The sequence below is a fragment of the Gopherus evgoodei genome, chromosome 1, assembly GCF_007399415.2.
Source record: "Gopherus evgoodei ecotype Sinaloan lineage chromosome 1, rGopEvg1_v1.p, whole genome shotgun sequence".
Classification (NCBI taxonomy): Eukaryota; Metazoa; Chordata; order Testudines; family Testudinidae; genus Gopherus; species Gopherus evgoodei.
This window is the reverse complement of record NC_044322.1, coordinates 217,032,463-217,050,986: the sequence shown is the minus strand read 5'-3', so window position 1 is coordinate 217,050,986 and position 18,524 is coordinate 217,032,463. Positions and strand designations below refer to the sequence as shown.

Below are 18,524 nucleotides of genomic sequence, written 5' to 3'. Positions count from 1 at the left end.
TCAGAAGGAATCATATTCCAGGGCTTCTTGGGCTAAGATCACTATAATCTGAAGGTAAGGAAAAGTAGTTTGTGGAGGCTAATTAAATACTTTGCTAAAGCCAGACGCACTTTGGAGAGAGCAGCACATTAGCCAGGGCTTGTTTTTATCCATATGTGTTCTTTGTGATGCAGGGAAAGATGGCTAATGAAGCAGGCAGGGCGGGAGAGGCAAGTTAGCCAGTAAGGAGAGCTGCACAGATGGAAGGTGGGGTGGGATGAGACAGGGCCATGTGCCCCAATGGGGCAGGGGCACCATGCCTTCAGGGATGAAGCCCTTACTACAGAATCAAAGGTGGAGCTAGCTTGATTTCATCTCCACTTTACTCCTTCCCCTGGCTTGGCCTGGGGTTAGCTGCTCACCTGTTTTCAGAAATCAAACCCTGGGGAGAAAGAGGTACTTTCTTGACTCCATGCAGCACCAAGCTCAGGTGAGGCAAATGTCCTCTTCCCTCTGGCTCTGGGCTCTCCCTTTCACTAACCAATTGGCTCAAATCCAGGCTGGCAAGAGCTGCAGTGTACAGAGCACCCTACCCAATAAGCAGAGGGCTGCAGTTTCCTTTTCAATGAGCAGAGGGCACCCTCCTGATGATAACAGCATACTGTTGTAGTTGCTTCTGGTGTGCAACAGAATGTAGTAAGAAAAGCATGGAATGGATTTTATTAACACTAGTGAACTGCTTGTGAATGATTCTGTGACTATACTTGCCTGAGCGCTCGCGCGCGCGTGCGTGTGTGTGTGTGTGTGTGTTAGGGCTACTGATTAATCGCAGTTAACTCATGTGATTAGCTCAAAAAATTAATCATGATTAATGAATCGTATTGTTAAACAATAGAATACCAATTGAAATTTATTAAATATTTTTGGATGTTTTCTTACATTTTCAAATATATTGATTTCTATTACAACACAGAATACAAAATGTACAGTGATCACTTTATATTATTGTTATTACAAATATTTGCACCGTAAAAATGATAAACAAAAGAAATAGTATTTTTCAGTTCACCTCATACAAGGACAGTTATGTAATCTCTTTGTCGTGACAGGTTTCAGAGTGGTAGCCATGTTAGTCTGTATCAGCAGAAAGAATGAGGAGTACTCTGCATGCATCCGATGAAGTGGGTTTTAGCCTATGAAAGCTTATGTCCAAATAAATGTATTAGTATAAGGTGCCACAAGTACTCCTCATTCTTTTTGTCATGAAAGTGCAACTTAAAAATGTAGATTTTTTTGTTATATAACTGCACTCAGAAACAAAACAATGTAAAACTTTAGAGTCTACAAGTCCTACTTCTTCTTTAGCCAATTGTTAAGACAAACAAGTTTGTTTAATTTGTAGGAGATAATGCTGCCTGCTTCTTATGCCGACTACCAAAGTGCCATGCTGTTCTCACTTTCAGGTGACATTGTAAACAAGAAGCCGGCAGCGTTAACTCCTGCAAATGTAAACAAACTTGTTTGTCTGAGCAACTGGCTGAACAAGGATTAGGTCTGAATGGATATGTAGGCTTTAAAGTTTTACATTGTTTTATTTTTAATGCCTTTTTTTTGTACATAATACTACATTTGTAAGTTCAATTTTCATGATAAAGAGATTGCGCTACAGTCCTTGTATGAGGTGAATTGAAAAATACTATTTCTTTTGTTTTTGACAGTGCAAATATTTGCAATAAAATATAAGCGTAAAGTGAACACTATGCTTTGTATTGTGTGCTGTAATTGAAATCAATGTATTTGAAAATGTAGAAAACATCCAAAAATATGCAAATAAATGGTATTCTATTACTGTTTAACAGCATGATTAATCGCGATTAATTTTTTTAATCACTTGACAGACCTGATATCTATATCTATATCTATATCTCTATATCTATATCTATATATAGATATAGATATAGATATAGATATATAGATATATAATTCTCTGTTGAATTCTCTGGACATTTTTTTAATGACTTTTTTTGCTCCTTTTGAGTGCTTAAATAGCTACATCTAGCGACTTCTCAGGGTTTGTCTGGTGTCTTCTTGGTATGTGGAGTTGGCAACACAGCGAAGAGCCAGTAAGGTGGGGTGAATTGTGCCTCCCTGCCTTAGGGAGCAGCCTGCTTGGTCTCTCTCTGTTACATGGTTCTTTTGTGTTATTGTTCTGAATGTTAAGCAATAAAGTAGTGTTACTTTGCCACCCTCTGGCAAGAGTATTTTATGTTTCTATTTAACTTTGCTGTGTGCGTGCCATGAACATAACAATCTGTTCAGGAAAGAGAGTAGGTGAAAGAGGCGAGGAGTGACACTCTATATTATAAAGACACCATTACCTGATTTAGAGATATTGATAAGTCAGAGGCACAGTATCTCGAATGTACAGTGATCAATATGCTAACAAGCAGGGAGCACTTTTGTAAATTATAGATAATTGTCTAACACAAAAGGTATTGCACCCAACATGAAGTAACTGTTTTGGGCCTCATTATGATGGATAAAGATGAATTACTCACTGGACTGGAAGTTTTGTGGTTGCCATGGGGACCAGTGATCATGACCTGATTACATTCAAACTGGGCACTGATGCAATCACTGCTGGAATACTGTGTCCAGTTCTGGTGTCTACAATCCAAAAAGAATGTTGGTAAATTGGAGAGGGTTCAGAGAAGAGCCACAGGAATGATTAAAGGATTAGAAAATCTGCCCTATAGTGATAGAGTCAAGGAGCTCAGTCTTTTTAGCTTAATGAAGAGAGACTGTCAAGGGGTGACTTGATTACAATCTATAACTTATATGGGGAACAAATATTTAATAAAGAACTCTTCAATCAAATGGAGAAAGGTATAACATCATCCAATGGCTGGAAGTTGAAGCTAGACAAATTCAGACTGGAAATAAGACGTACCTTTTTAACAGTGAGTGTAATTAACCATTGGAACAATTTACTAAGAGTTGTGGTGGATTCTCCATCACTGACAGTTTTTAAATCAGGATTGGATTTTTTTAAAAAGATCTGCTCTAGGAATTATTTTGGGGAAGGGTAAAGAGATTCACACACTGCAAGTGCACCTCCTTTCAGATAGGTCTGGGAATGAGACTCACCCTGTCCAGCACCCACTTTTGCTGGTTACTCGGGCTGTGGCCCTTCTCTCTTTGTGATTCAGAATGCTCCATCTTCATGACTCAGCCATCTGTCCAGGTCACTATATAGTCCTCTTCTTCTGGAATAACAAAGTCCACCATACACTATCTTAGACAGTCTTCCATTCCAAATCTCCAGGTCCAGTGCCACTTTCCCAGTGGCTGACTGGGAAACCCAGGCCCTCCCTCTACACTGGCTTCCCACCCTGGAACCAGCAGCCAAGCTCTGCCAGTTCCATTCCATGCTGCTGTTTCTTTGGGCTTCTTTCTTCCCCGCAACTTCTCTGGGTTGACCCTTCTTTCAGGGCTAGGATCCCAGGACTTATCCTCTCCCCTGAGTATCCTCCTCACCACCTCTTTGTTCCCAGAGAGTGACTGCGAACTCCCCTCTCTGAAGCCCTCTGCTGCTGTCAACTTCCTGCCTTTATACTAACCAGCCTGCTCCTGCCTAGTTGGGCTCCATTAAGCCTGGCTCTCCTTCCAAGTGCATCCGGGTACTAGTACTGGCCTCTTAGGCCCATATTAACCCTGTCAGCACTTGTGTAGGCTGCGCACCTCATCACAGGAAGTTCTATGACCTGTGTAACACAGGAGGTCAGACTAAATGATCACAATGATCCCTTCCAGCTTTAGAATCTATGAACCTGTGAAAAGTAGACAATCCCAACCAGTGTATATATCTTTCTTAATTGTGATATTTATAATTACACTTGCTGCCTTCATGAACAAAACTGATCGTGAGGAAAAATTTAGACAGAAAAATATGACTGAAAATTGGGAGCTTTTAAGAAGAGTTTTTTTAGCTGGCCAAAAAGACATGATTCCACAGTCAAGGAAGAGGACAACTTGGCTAAAAGGTGGGTTCAGTGGTAAAGTGATGGCAGTATTTAGAAATAAAGGAACAATATATAACAAATGGTAAAAAGGGGAATGAGAGAGCAATCAGTATAAATTAGAAGCTATAAAGTGGAGAAAATGTATAAGGAAAGATAAAGACATCAGGGAAAAATCCATGGCTGGCAGAGCTAAGGATAACAAGAGTTTTTAAAGTACATTAGGAACCAAAGAACTCCTAGAAACCTTAGAAATTAATCCATTACTATGCGGTGGTGGTAAAAATGTTAATAAAGATGCAGAAATGACAGAAGTGTTCAATAAATATTTCTATTTTGTATTTGAAAAGAAGCAAGATGATGGACTCGTAACACATGGGAATGATGAAGTACTTTCCAGGCCATTATTAATTAAGGAGGATGTTAAACATTTTTAAATCAACAGGCCCAGATAACGTGCACCCAAAAATCCAAAAAGAGTTGGCTGACAAGACCTCTGGCCTGCTGATGTTCATTTTTAATACAGTTTGGAATATGGGGAAGACTGGTTATGCCAATATTCAAAGAGAGCAAGCAAGATGACCCAGATAACTGCAGGTTGGGGAAAATAGTGTAAAAAACTGATACAGGATTCAACTGATAAAGAATTAAAGGACAGGAATATAATTAAGGCCAGTCAACATGATATCATGGAAAATAAGTATTGTCAAACAAACCTCATTTAATTTTTTGATGAAATTGCAAGTTGCATTGATAAAGGTAACTGCATAGTAACTGCACAGTAACTGCATGGTAACTGTAATATGCTTAGGGCGTGTCTACACAGGGAAGAACCTGGAATAGATATTGCACAATAGGTATTGCTGAATAGCTATTCCTCAAATAGTTTGCTGTGTGAACACTCTTACTCTGCCTTTGTGTGGTTTAGTTTAATCCACTTTGGCAGTGGATAAACCTAAACCATAAATAAGACACTCTCAGGGCGTGGCTACACTGGAGAGTTGCAGCGCTGGTGGTGGCTTTACAGCGCTGCAACTCAGTCACCGTCCACACTTGCAAGGCACATACAGCGCTGTATTTGCCTGGCTACAGTGCTGGTTGTACTCCACCTCAACCTGGGGAATAACAACCATAGCGCTGCCGATGCAGCACTGCTCCACCAGTGTAGCCACCAAAAGCGCTGTTATTGGCCTCCACAGGTATTCGGAGGTATCCCAGAATGTCTGTTCAGCCACTCTACTCATCAGTTTGAACTCTACTGCCCTGGCCTCAGGTGATCAAGCGTCAGACCCTCCCTTTAAATGCCCCTGGAATTTTAAAAATTCCCTTCCTGTTTGCTCAGCCAGGTGTAGAGTGCAATCAGTGAATCCTTCAGGTGACTATGGCTCCACGTGGCAAATGAGCCCCAGCATGGAGCAATGGCGAGTTGCTGGACCTCATCAGTGTTTGGGGGGAGGAAGCTGTGCAGTCCCAGCTGCACTCCAGCCGTAGGAATTACGATACCAATGAGCAGATATCAAGGGCCATGCTGGAAAAGGGCCATGACCGGGACATGCTGCAGTGCAGGGTTAAAGTGAAGAAGCTGCGGAGTGCCTACTGCAAAGCCTGCGAGGGAAACCACCACTCCGGCGCTGCCCCCACGACCTGCCGTTTTTACAGTGCTGGACGCAATACTTGGGGGTGACCCCACTTCCACTCCGAGGACCACAATGGACACTTCAGAGCGGGGGGAGGAGGAGGAGGAGGAAAGCGAGAGTGAGGGTACTGGGGTGGGGGGAGACACCCCAGAGTCCCAGGAGGCATGCAGCCAGGAGCTCTTCTCAAGCCAGGGGGAAGATAGCCAGTCGCAGCAGCTGGTACCTGATGGAGGACAAACACAGGAGCAGGTTCCCGGTAAGCGGCTTTTATTTTCAGGATTGAAATTTTTCAGGAGGGCAGGGAGGGTTAGGGCTGCATGCATGTATGCCTAGATGCGGAACAGCGCACTGATGTGGTCTATCATGTCGCGGTAATCAGCCTCTGTAATTTCTTCAAAAGTTTCAGCCAGAGCGTGGGCAATGTGCTTGCGCAGGTTTCTTGGGAGAGCCACTGTGGTCCTTGTCCCAGTCAGGCTAATGCATCCGCACCACTGTGCCGCGAGGGGTGGGGGGACCATTGCAAGACACAGGCAAGCTGCATAGGGGCCAGGGCGGAATCCGCATTGCAGTAGAAGACCCTCCCGTGCTTCCCAGGTGACCCGCAGCAGCGAGATATCTTCCAGGATAAACTCCTGTGGAAAATGCTGGGATAGTGTTCAGTGAAGGTGCCTCCTGTAGCTGTTTGCTTTCCCCAATGCACAGAAACCCCGAGGACAGTACAGCCCTGAAATAATCAGTCCCCCTTACTCACCATTTCGGGGCTACCGTGGGTTATGTGCGGTCTCTTTGGGATGGGAAAATTATGCTATTGTGAAGACTGTTACCCTCCTTAAGTGCTGGGGAATAACTGTCTAGTATAAACAATGCTGCCTCTATTAAGTGTTGCATTTTTGCCTTTACATATGCAACCTTGAGATCTCGGTTGCTCATGTTATCAACAGCTGAGAGACTACAAAACCTCCAGAAGAAGCCACGAAAAAGCAAACAAGACATGGTGCAAGCAGTTATGCAGCACTCTGTCACAGAGAATCAAAAAGTGCAGGACTGGAGGGAAAGGGAAAGCAGGATCCGCCAGAGAAATGCAGCGGACAGGAAGAAAAGCACAAAGCAGCTGATAAGCATCCTGGAGCACCAAGCAGACTCTATCCAGGTGCTCTTAGCCATACAGGCGGAGCACTACCGTGCCCGCCCCCGCCCCTTCCCACCGCCCTTGTACCAAAGCTCTTTCCTTGTGTCCCCATGTTAGCTCAAAACCCTCTTCCCCAGCATCCAGGTTCTTACCACCATCACCAGCTGCCTCCAACACCTGTATGTTCACCAACCAACCCTGAGAACTACGACCCTTACCCTCTGCACTCAATCCCCCTCACCATGCAGTATAGCCATCCTGAAGTGCAGCAGTCATTGCACAGCACTCCAGACAGGACATATACAAACCTGTGACTGTACAGTTCCCCACCAAACACCCCCTGCCCTTTTAGGTTCCCAAAAACTTTTGTGTCTGTCTGTCAATAAAGTTATTTTCTTTTCAATAAATGAATTCTTGGCTTTGAAAAGAGTCTTTATTATTGCAGAAAGTCAAAGATAGCTTAGCCCAGGAAAGAAACAGGCACTGCAAATCAGCTTAGCAAACACAGATTCCTACTAACATTATAACCACTGCACTTCACTCCCGTGCAAGGCACCAAACATTACTGTTGGTTTTCAGCCTCAAATTCCTCCCTCAAGGCATCCCTAATCCTTGCAGCCCTGTGCTGGGCCTCTCTAGTAGCCCTGCTCTCTGGCTGTGCAAATTCAGCCTCCAGGCGTTGAACCTCGGAGGTCCATGTCTGACTGAATCATTCACCCTTCCCTTCACAAATATTATGGAGGGTACAGCATGCGGGTATAACCACGGGGATGCTGCTTTCCCCCAAGTCTAGTTTCCCATACAGAGATCACCAGTGCCCCTTTAAACGGCCAAAAGCACACTCCACAGTCATTCAGCACCAGCTCAGCCTGTAGTTGAACCGTTCCTTGCTGCTGTCAAGGCTCCCTGTGTACTGTTTCATGAGCCACAGCATTAATGGGTAAGCGGGGTCTCCAAGGATCACAATGGGCATTTTGATGTCCCCTAATGTGATCTTCCAGTCTGGGAAAAAAGTCCCGGCCTGCAGCTTCCTGAACAGGCCAGTGTTCCGAAAGATGCATGCATCATGCACCTTTCCGGGTCAGCCTGTGTTAATGTCAATGAAACGCCCACGGTGATCCACAAGCTCCTGGAGAACCATGGAGAAATACCCCTTCCGATTAACGTACTCGGATGCTAGGTGGGGTGGTGCCCGAATAGGAATATGCGTCCCATCTATCGCCCGTCCACAGTTAGGGAAACCCATTTGTGCAAAGCCATCCACAATGTCCTGCACGTTCCCCAGAGTCACAGCTCTTCTTAGCAAGATGCGATTAATAGCCCTGCAAACTTGCATCAACACGATTCCAACAGTCGACTTTCCCACTCCAAACTGGTTCCCGACCGATTGGTAGTTGTCTGGAGTTGCCAGCTTCCAGATTGCAATAGCCACCCTCTTCTCCACTGGCAGGGCAGCTCTCAATCTTGTGTCCTTACGCCTCAGGGTGGGGGCGAGCTCAGCACACAGTCCCATAAAAGTGGCTTTTCTCATCTGAAAGTTCTGCAGCCACTGCTCGTCATCCCAGACTTCCACGACGATGTGATCCCACCACTCAGTGCTTGTTTCCCAAGCCCAAAAGTGGTGTTCCACGGTGCTGAGCATGTCCGTGAATGCCACAAGCAATTTCATGTCATACGCATTACGCGACTCGCTATCATCGTTGGACTCCTCACTGTCACTTTGGATCTTAAGGAATAGCTCAACTGCCAAACATGATGTGCTGGCGAGACTCGTCAGCATACTCCTCAGCAGTTCGGGCTTCATTTCCCACAGAAATCGTGCTGCACAGAAACCGTTGAAAGAGGCAAGATGGCGCCAAACGTGGACGGAAAAACAGGGATTGCTGGGATGTGAAGCGATGCATCACAGGACGTTGGGACAGGAAGCAGAATGACCCGCAACCTCTGCCCCCTTCCCACAACCAATGGCGCCAGAATGGGAAGAGGTGCTCTGTGGGATAGCTACCCATAATGCACCACTCCCAACACCGTTGCAAATGCTGCAAATGTGACCACACTGCAGCACTGGTAGCTGTCAGTGTGGCCACACTCCAGGGCTTTCCCTACACAGCTGTGTGAAGACAGCTTTAACTCTCAGCGCTGCACACCTGCAAGTGTAGCCAAACCCTCAGTGTGTTATAAGAAGGTCCACACAGGAACTTAGTATGGAATAGCTATTGCACTTCAATTTCACACCTTTCTTTATTCTGCACTTAGACAAGCTCTTAAACTTTTGTAAGGCATTTGATTTAATACCACAGAACATTTTGATTAAAAAATCGGCACTATACAATGTCAACAAAGCACGTGTTAAATGGATTAAGAACTAGCTAACTGACAGATCTCAAAAAGTAGTAGTTAATGGGGAATCATCATCAAATTGGCATGTGTTTTTAGTGGGGTTTTACAACATTGGTACTATGCCTAGTACTTTTCAAAATTTTCATCGCTGATCTGGAAGTAAATATAAAATCATTGCTCATAAAATTTGCAGATGACACAATGATTGGCAGAGTGGTAAATGATGAGGGCAGGGCAGTTATACAGAGCAATCTGGATCACTTGGTAAACTGGGCCAATTCAAGCAATATGTGTTTTAATACAGCCAAATGCAAAATTATACATCTAGGAACAAGGAATGCTGGCCATACCTGAAGAATGGGGGACCATATCCTCTAAAGCAATGACTCTAAAAAGGATTTAGAGATCACAATGTACAAGCTACTGAACATGATTCTAAATGTAAATTATAGATTCTAAATCAGTGGAAGTGACAACTGATCAATGGATTGTTTTTGCTGTGGGAAAAAAAGACATGCAATTCTTGGATGTATAAACAGGGAAGTAGTGAGTAGGAGCAGGGAGCAGAGATGGCATGGTATTTACCAGAAGTGGGTTTTACCTGATAAAATCATGAGGGAAACTAGTTAGTCCCAGTTTAAGGCATTTTCTATTTTAAAAACAGTTTCATTAATGCACACTACATTCCACTTAGTTTTAGTTACATATTCAAGTTATAGTGACATAACATAAAGCAGTAGATCTGTAGATTTACAGTTGTACAAACAAAATGTGAATCTGCAGTGAGTGTAATACTAATATAAATAATTATAATCCTGAACATTGGAATGTCTGTATACATTCTGGTTTGGTATTTTCTCAAGGAAGCTGTACAGATCATGACTCATTTCAATTTTCAATATTATATAAACAGAATTCAAAAACATTTGATTATATGAAAATGACAATAATGCAGAGTTGCAGGCTTGAAGCATTAAGCAATCAGAAGCATGCAGAGTTGCAAACTACTAGTCCAGGTCCACTTGGCCATGCAACATCCTATAGCAGAAGACCAACTTTGTAGTGGATAGATTGCACCTATTCCTCATTTTTGAATGGATGTATTCAAAGTTTGAAAAGATTCATTCTGTGCTTGCTGAACTTGCTGGCCACTGATGCCATTATTTTTCACAGTTTAACCTAGGTTTAAGCTAGTATTTACCCTGTCCTAAACTAGTTTTTCCCTGGAAATTGCCAACCCTGGTAGAGAGGTGGTTTTACCTCTGTACATGGCATTGATGAGATAAGTACTGGAATACCGTATCCAGTTCTGGTGTCCACATTTTTTAAAATGATGTTGGAAAATTGGAGAGGCTGCAGAGAAGAGCCACAAATCTGAGAGCTGGAGAAAATGCCTTACAGTGATAGATTTAGCAGTGAGAGAGCTTATCAAAAAGAAGACTGAGTGGTGACATGATTATGGTTGATAACTACCTTCACATGACAAAAATACTGGGTACTGAAGGGCTCCTTAATCTAGAGACAGACAGAACAAGAACCAATGGCTGGAAGTTGAAGCTAGACAAACTCAAATTAGAAATAAGGCACAAAATTGTAATAGTGAGGGTGATTAACCACTGGAATAAACTACCAGTGGTGGGTTCTCCATCCCATATCAGTGCTGGATACCTGTCTAAAAGATATGCTTTAACCAAACACAAGTTATTGGGCTCAATACAGTGGATGAAACTGAATGGTCTGTTATATACAGAGGTCAGGCTAGATGATCTAATGGCCTGTTATGGCTTTAAGCGTCATGAATCTATGACACACACTCCTTCCTTTGCCCAATTCTGAAGCAGAACCCCTTATAGCGCTGTTTAAAGAGATGGAATCAAGAAATCCTGACTGGATGTTTTGTCCCTGCAGGGAATGAGGTGATTGCAGTGGACTGGAAGGGACTGAAAGATGTGGACCAGATCAATATGGACAGCACCAGCTCATTGCATGGCAGTAGCATCCACCGACCCTCCACTGAGGTGAGTGCCCATCCTATGCCCAAGGGAAGAAGACTGGAAAGTCTCAACCTCACTGAATACATATAAAGGGTCTGGGGTCATCAACTCAGCTGGGAAAGGCACAAAAGTCTTACTTGCACTAGAGACTTGGGGGCATCAATTTTCAGAAGTGAAAGCTTTGATTTACAGTTACCAGAGTAGAACATGAAAAGTAGCTCAGGGCGAGTCTGAAAACCATTTCAATCTGAATTGCTTGTGTGCTGGCTTAGATGGGAGGCCCTGGCATAGAACAGATCTATACTGCTGTGGGGAAACAAAGAGCATTTTAGTCTCTCGTTACGTTTTTTAGGGGGTTATTCACAGTTAACTGCTGTTAAATTATTGGGAAGGATCTCTGGTGCTGCTTCATTTCTTGTTTTGAATGATGCAGCTTCTGTAATTTAACACATGAATTTTCCATTGTGTAATGTCCAGTGCATGCAGTCACAAGACCTTTCACATTAAACAAGAAGATCAAAGCTCTTTTTATTCAATAGCCATGCCATGTTAATGTACAAAGCACATACAATTTTACACATTACAAAATAACAATATATAAGAATTGCATCTTGATTCAGCATTTCTTCAACTGTGGAGTGTAACTCCCAGAAACTCCTGTTTTAGGGAGTTGTGCCACAAACAGGAGATAAGTAACTCAAGGAGATCCTCAATGAACAAGCACTGTAGGGGCAGAAGGGGACACTTGGAACTCGTTTGCGGAAGCAAGATTGGTTTTGTGTGGATGCATTTAACCATTTCAGGAGTGAATGGCTTTGTAGCCTGTTATAGAACCATTTTCGACTGAAATATTCCAGTTTTCTAACTCACCTTTGAGTGAGTCCGAGGGCAGTGCTGTTCCCACAGAGGGTTATGCACTTGTTACTGCCCTGAAATAAGGACCTGACAAATTCATCCTCTTTGAAAATATCTGACATTGCCAGTGCACAATGTTCAGCAAAAGAAGGCAATCTGAATGCAGGGGGTTCCTATCAGAGGGTTATATATTGTCTGTCTCTCTCTGTTTTTCCCTCTCTGTTTCTTTGTATATTCCCAATCCCTTATGTCATTAACCATGGCCGCATACATGCAGACACCACAGTGATCAGGAGGGAATGAAGCCGGGACCTTCAGAACCAAAAGCACAAGACCATACCACTTGAGCTAAAGGAGTAACTCCTTTATCTGTGAGTAAGTAGCAGGCTGTTATAATCATTAGGACCAGCCACTAGAGAAATACATGGTCGCACACACTACACCCATGTGTTATATTAACATATTCTCTTTCTTCTCTTCCATAGCAAACCCGGACAGATTTCTCCTGGGATGGTATTAATGTGAGTATAAACCTTGAAGCCCTCCTCCTTTCATGAGAGGAAGCAAAGGAGCATTTGCACAGCCAGGTTACTGTGCTAGATGGACTATTAGTCTGACCCAGCATCATTCTTATGCTCTTATGATTTTCAGAAGGGCTGTTTACCTATATCTTCACCTGTAATTGGTGGGAGTGGGAGCAGTGGTTGCTCATCCCCTGTGAAAATCAGCCCATAGGTGCCTAATTTTGTAAGCAACCCCAAAGTCTGATAATTTTGGCTGGAATGTATGAGGGAACCTGGTGGATTTAGCTGGAACAACTAGCTCTTGTGGAGGAGCATGGGGAGTTCAAACCCTGTCATTCTCAAGGAAGAAGGATTAATCAAGGATTAATGCATTCCTAGGAGAAACAAACACCAATTAACCCCTGGCTCATGTGGTGGTTTAGTGTCCCCCTCTCTCTAGAGTTGAGGCTGAGCATAGGGAAGGGAATGGCTGGGAGTCACAAGGATGAGACCATTATTATTCTTTGTTTGTTTGTTTATACATATATATATATATATAGCTGTGAATGGACAGAATAAAGAGAGAATCATCACTGACACATGCTTCTTCATTTTGTTTTTTTCAATACAGATTATTTAAAACGTGAGAGAAAAAAATGGTCAAAAGCATATTCTTCCCCTGTTATTACTGCTTCTTGCCTCCTGACCTTTTGTGCTGTGTCACTTCCTGTAACGATGCGGCCTCTGGCAGGACACAACTGAGAGTATCAGTTCAGGACAAATTGCTTAGAGCAGGGCTGTCACAGCCCCAGACTGGTTGTTCTCCACCTCTGAGCAAACCAAACAAGCCAGACAGAGAGGACTTCGGTCTCACCACACTGACTAACCATAAGTCGTACAAGCAATTCCCTTAAACACTCCAGCTTCCCAGTATCACCACCAGGGCCACTCATTATGGGGACAAATGGTTATGAAAACCAATGCCCTAGTAAAAGAAAACAGGTTCTCCCGATCCCAAAGGACCAAGCCCCAGACCCAAGTTAATATACAAGTTAGATCTTACCCACAAATCATGCTGTTGCCAATCCTTTAGAATCTAAAATCTAAAGGTTTATTCATAAGAAGAAAGAAAGATAGATGAAAGTTAAAACTGGTTAAATTACATATAGAAATGGCAAAGTTCTTGGTTCTGGCTTGTAGCAGTGATGGAATAAACTGCAGACTCAAATCAAGTCTCTGGAGTACATCCACAGCTGGGATGGGTCGTTCAGTCCTTTGTTAAGAGCTTCAGTTTCAAGCACAGTTCCTCCAGAGATCAGAAGCAGGATTGAAGACAAAATGGAGATGATGATGATGCCTTTTATAGTCCTTTTGCCATGTGGCTTGTGCTTCCTTTGTTCCAAGCACAAGCCACCCTGCACATGGCATGGAAAAGCCTTAGAGTTCTGTCCATAGGCATATCCCTGCATACCTTGCTGAGTCACAAGGTGTATCTGCCTTCTCTCAGTGGGTCAGTTGTACAGCTGATGGACCTTAATGGGCCATCAAGCAGGCTAGGCAGTGCTGATGCCAAATTGTCTGGAGTGTCACCCAGAGGCATAACACAAGTTTGAATTACAGACAGTATAGAGCCAATAACTATAATCCTAAATACAAAAATGAATCATGCATACAGATAGCATAATCATAACTAGCAAATCATAACCTTTTCATGGACACCTTATATGCCTTCCTGAACTCTTCAACTGATCTCTCATTTCCATCCCCTTCTTCTCCTTCTCTTGTTTTCTTTTTCCTTCATCTTTCCCTCTCTTTCACACCTTCATGCTTTCTCTCTTTTCAGCTCTCCATGGAAGACACAACCTCCATTCTCCCCAAGCTGAAGCGGAACTCCAATGCTTATGGAATCGGGGCTCTGGCTAAGTCGTCTTTCTCTGGTGAGAACCTCTGACCTGGGTTTATTTGCCACTGCTCCTCTCCCTTTGATCTTAGGCCTCTCTCCACTGTTTTCCCTGCTGCTGCTGCTTCACAAACCCAGGTGTCTCCTCTCTCTCTGTTCAGCCTGAGACCTCTCCTTACCATTGCCCCGTAACCTGAGGCCTCTTCTACTTGCTGCTCTCCCAACTGCTGCCCCCTAATCTGAGGACTCTCCTCACTGCTCTTCTAATTGCTGCCCCTTAACCTTGTCCTCTCCTCACTGATCTGCCCAACTCGAGACCTTTCTGATCCGCAACTGCCTAGCCTCAGGCCTATCTCAGTTGTTGCCTCTTAAAAGTTCAAGTTTGTCTCATACCCCTCCGGCTCTTCTCACTGTGCCCCCATGCTCAGACCTCTTCAATTTCTTTCCCTCAAGACTGTCCTGGGACAAGACCCTTTTTCAGTCTCCTAGATCATCCATTTCTGGGATTTGCCTCTTGTACCCACTGTTCCCCTAACACCGAACTCTGTGCTGGGCAAAAAAGAGAATTCTTTCTCCAGGCTCTTTCACTTCTGAGTTTCTCCTCCTTTCCTTACTGTGCCCCCAGTGGGACCCCATCCATGAAATGATGGGAAACCATATCAGGGAGGGGTATGGAGTGCAATTACAACTCCTGGAGTTGCTTAATAGGCCTTTTGAGCCCCACAGGAAGGGAGGGAGGGGGCACCATCTAAGGGAAGGAGTCCAGGGGACGATGGAGAAGCCCCTTTCCAGGGAAGGGTGAATAGAATGACAAATAGCCGTGGAGCTGTGTAATAGCCCCTGCTTGTTTTCTGATGTCTGGCCCCTTAGGGATATCCCGCAGCATGAAGGATCACGTCACGAAGCCAACGGCTATGGGACAGGGTCGTGTAGCTCACATGATCGAGTGGCAAGGATGGGACAAAGGTAACAGCCAGCAACAGCTGCATACACATGAGGCGGTGCGCAAGGATGCTGATGCCTACTCAGACCTGAGCGATGGCGAGAAGGAGGCCCGATTCCTTGCAGGTAGTCCTGACTTCCCCCACACTGGGGTGCTGGGGTGTCTGAGAGCAGAGAGAGAAAGGGGAGCCTGAGAGCCGGAGAAGAGAATTGCTGGGGAATGCACACAAATGGGGTAGGAAGGTGCAGCTCAGATGAAGGCCGGGGGGACTCACTGGGAGATATGCTTGGCGAGGAGGCGCATGTCAGAGCAGGGGATATCTTTGAGGCAGGAATGGGTAGATTCAGTGTTTCAGGGGTGTCAGTGAGGTGGGGGTACGTGGGGAGCTCCTCATGTCTCCACTGCCTCTCCCTGTCTCTCTCTGGCGCAGGGGTGATGGAGCAGTTTGCCATCTCTGAGGCCACTCTCATGGCCTGGTCCTCCATGGATGGTGAGGATGTGAGTGTCAACTCCAACCAGGAGAACCCAGCAAGCAACTACAGTGAGAACTACCAGGAGCTGATGGAGAACCAGGGTGAGCCCTATCCCCTCCCGCTGGTCCTGGGACATCCCTGCCCTCCCCCATCCTTGCTGCCAGGTTCTTTTCCATCCCTACTAGTTTCTTTATCCTCTGTGGGGGTCACCATTGCCGTTTCTCGTGAGTTGAGATCTGGCAGAGAGAGGAATATTCCCCACTCATGGAGCTGCCCATAGAGTCATGGCCCAGCAGACAAGCTCCAGACCCCATTCTCCTGGGTTTCTGGGCACAGCAGGGGAGGCCAGCATCACCTGTTATATGCAGGTTCTGCAGATTTGTCTGTCTGCCATTTCCAATGGCTCCCATCTTGCCCTCTCTCTCTTTTCCTGTCCTCCCTGACCCCTCTCTCTGTTCTCCACTGCCCCCCTCTGTCTCTTCCTGTTTCTGTTATTCTGTCTCACTCTCTTTCTCATTCTCTCTCTCCAATTCCTCCCTTTGCACTCTTTCTTTCCCCCTTTCACTCTCCCCTTTTCTCTCCCCTTCTCTTTCTGCAGATCACATGGCCCAGGCACAGTATGACAGCTGGCCTCATTCCTATGTCTCTCAGGGCATGTATTGCCTGGGCTCCTCTGATGCTTGGGAGACCAGCGACCAGTCCCTCATTGCTTCCCCAGCTACTGGTTCCTACCTAGGCCAGAACTTTGAGGAGACCCAGTCCAACCTGCAGGAGAGCACATTGATTCAGAGTAGCCTCATCCAGCAGCATCAGATGCAGCAGCAGCAACCACAGGCCCTGCTCCAGAACCCAGGGCTTATTGACATGTGGCCCCCTCAGACTGCCTCAGTGGGTGGTGGTGGGGCCGAATCCAGCACATACATGGGGGTGCATACAGAGGAGGAAGGGAACCCACTACTGGAGAAGGCCCCGCTGCTAAACAAGAAGGCCTCTCCAGAGGAGGACGATGCTGTATGCCGGGATCTGGAGTCACTGTCACCTCGGGAGGAGCTGGACCATGCCGCACTCAGCTGCAAGGTCTCGGATGTCACCTCGTCCGGGGTGCAGTCCTTTGATGAGGAGGAGGGGGAAGCAAACAATTGATGCTGCCAGTGAGGAATCCGTCAGCACTACCAAATGGGAGAGGGGAAGGGAGAATGAAATGACAGGAAAACCTCTCCCAGGTTCCCAGGCGGACACACGTGTCATTCTGACTTTTCATTTTTAACAAAAGGGAAGTAAAGGACTGGAGGTGTTTGACAAGGTCAGAGCCCTCCTTGCCCACCATCATGGACTGATCCCATGGCCCCCTGTTCTGGACAGCATGCTGGGGGCTCAGGGAACTCTGGACTTTAAATCTTTTTGATACAAAGGTTTGGCTCTGGATTCAGACTGCTCAGATGCTGGGATGTGGCTCCCAAGATACAAACAATGGCTTGAGACAGGGATATGGCTGTATGGATAGGATCTATCTTGGTAGAATGTATGTTGTTTTGGGGCTACAATCTGCTTTGATCCATGGGATATGTGAATACAGAGTTTGTTTTGAACAGGGCACAAGGCTGTGCAGATATAGGTTGCACTGATAGAAAGATTATGACTGATATACAGGATAAGGCTGTATGAATATAGCCACTGCACTAATAGGATGGATGAGCTATATGGATAAATACTGTACAGTTCTTTGACATGAGAACCAAGGCTCTGTGGATACGGACTGTACTGTGGTATGGATGGTGAGGCTTTGTGGACAAGAGCTGTGCTGTGATATGGATGGTGTGACTCTGTGGACACAGGCTGTGGTCTGGTATGGATAGTGTGACTCTGTGGATACGGGCTGTGCTGTGGTATGGATGGTGTGACTCTGTGGACACAGGCTGTGCTCTGGTATGGATGGTGTGGCTCTGTGGACACGGGCTGTGCTCTGGTATGGATGGTGTGGCTCTGTGGACATGGGCTGTGCTCTGGTATGGATGGTGTGGCTCTGTGGACATGGGCTATGCTCTGTGATGGATGGTGTGGCTCTGTGGACAAGGGCTGTGCTTTGGTACGGATGGTGTGGCTCTGTGGAAACGGGCTGTGCTGTGGTATGGATGGTGTGACTCTGTGGACACAGGCTGTGCTCTGGTATGGATGGTGTGGCTCTGTGGACAAGGGATGTGCTCAGGTATGGATGGTGTGGCTCTGTGGACACGAGCTGTGCTCTGGTATGGATGGTGTGACTGTGGACAAGGGCTGTGCTCAGGTATGGATGGTGTGGCTCTGTGGACAAGGGCTGTGCTCAGGTATGGATGGTGTGGCTCTGTGGACACGGGCTGTGCTGTGGTATGGATGGTGTGACTCTGTGGAAACAGGCTGTGCTGTGATATGGATGGTGTGACTCTGTGGACACAGGCTGTGCTCTGGTATGGATGGTGTGGCTCTGTGGACACAGGCTGTGCTCAGGTATGGATGGTGTGGCTCTGTGGACATGAGCTGTGCTCTGGTATGGATGGTGTGACTGTGGACAAGAGCTGTGCTCAGGTATGGATGCTGTGGCTCTGTGGACAAGGGCTGTGCTCAGGTATGGATGGTGTGGCTCTGTGGACACGGGCTGTGCTGTGATATGGATGTTGTGACTCTGTGGAAACGGGCTGTGCTGTGGTATGGATGGTGTGGCTCTGTGGACACAGGCTGTGCTCAGGTATGGATGGTGTGGCTCTGTGGACACGGG

At 45.6% G+C, this 18,524-nt stretch overlaps 1 protein-coding gene across 4 annotated transcripts in view; it reads left to right on the top strand.

Moving 5' to 3' along the window:
- Positions 1-18,245, top strand: part of FAM131B (family with sequence similarity 131 member B) — a 46,333-nt gene extending 28,088 nt beyond the window's left edge. The window contains exons 1-7 of one of the 4 annotated variants that reach the window (XM_030536390.1): positions 3,968-4,022; positions 11,013-11,122; positions 12,439-12,474; positions 14,300-14,393; positions 15,227-15,424; positions 15,730-15,873; positions 16,371-18,245. In XM_030536390.1, coding sequence (XP_030392250.1) covers positions 3,983-4,022; positions 11,013-11,122; positions 12,439-12,474; positions 14,300-14,393; positions 15,227-15,424; positions 15,730-15,873; positions 16,371-16,915 — 1,167 coding nt within the window. In that variant the 5' untranslated portion in view covers positions 3,968-3,982 and the 3' untranslated portion in view covers positions 16,916-18,245. Of the gene's footprint in view, positions 1-3,967; positions 4,023-5,797; positions 5,892-11,012; positions 11,123-12,230; positions 12,325-12,438; positions 12,475-14,299; positions 14,394-15,217; positions 15,425-15,729; positions 15,874-16,370 lie in introns of those variants that run through there. The other 3 variants (XM_030536411.1, XM_030536403.1, XM_030536396.1) reach the window with 3 other exon arrangements.
- The last annotated feature ends 279 nt before the right edge of the window (positions 18,246-18,524 follow it).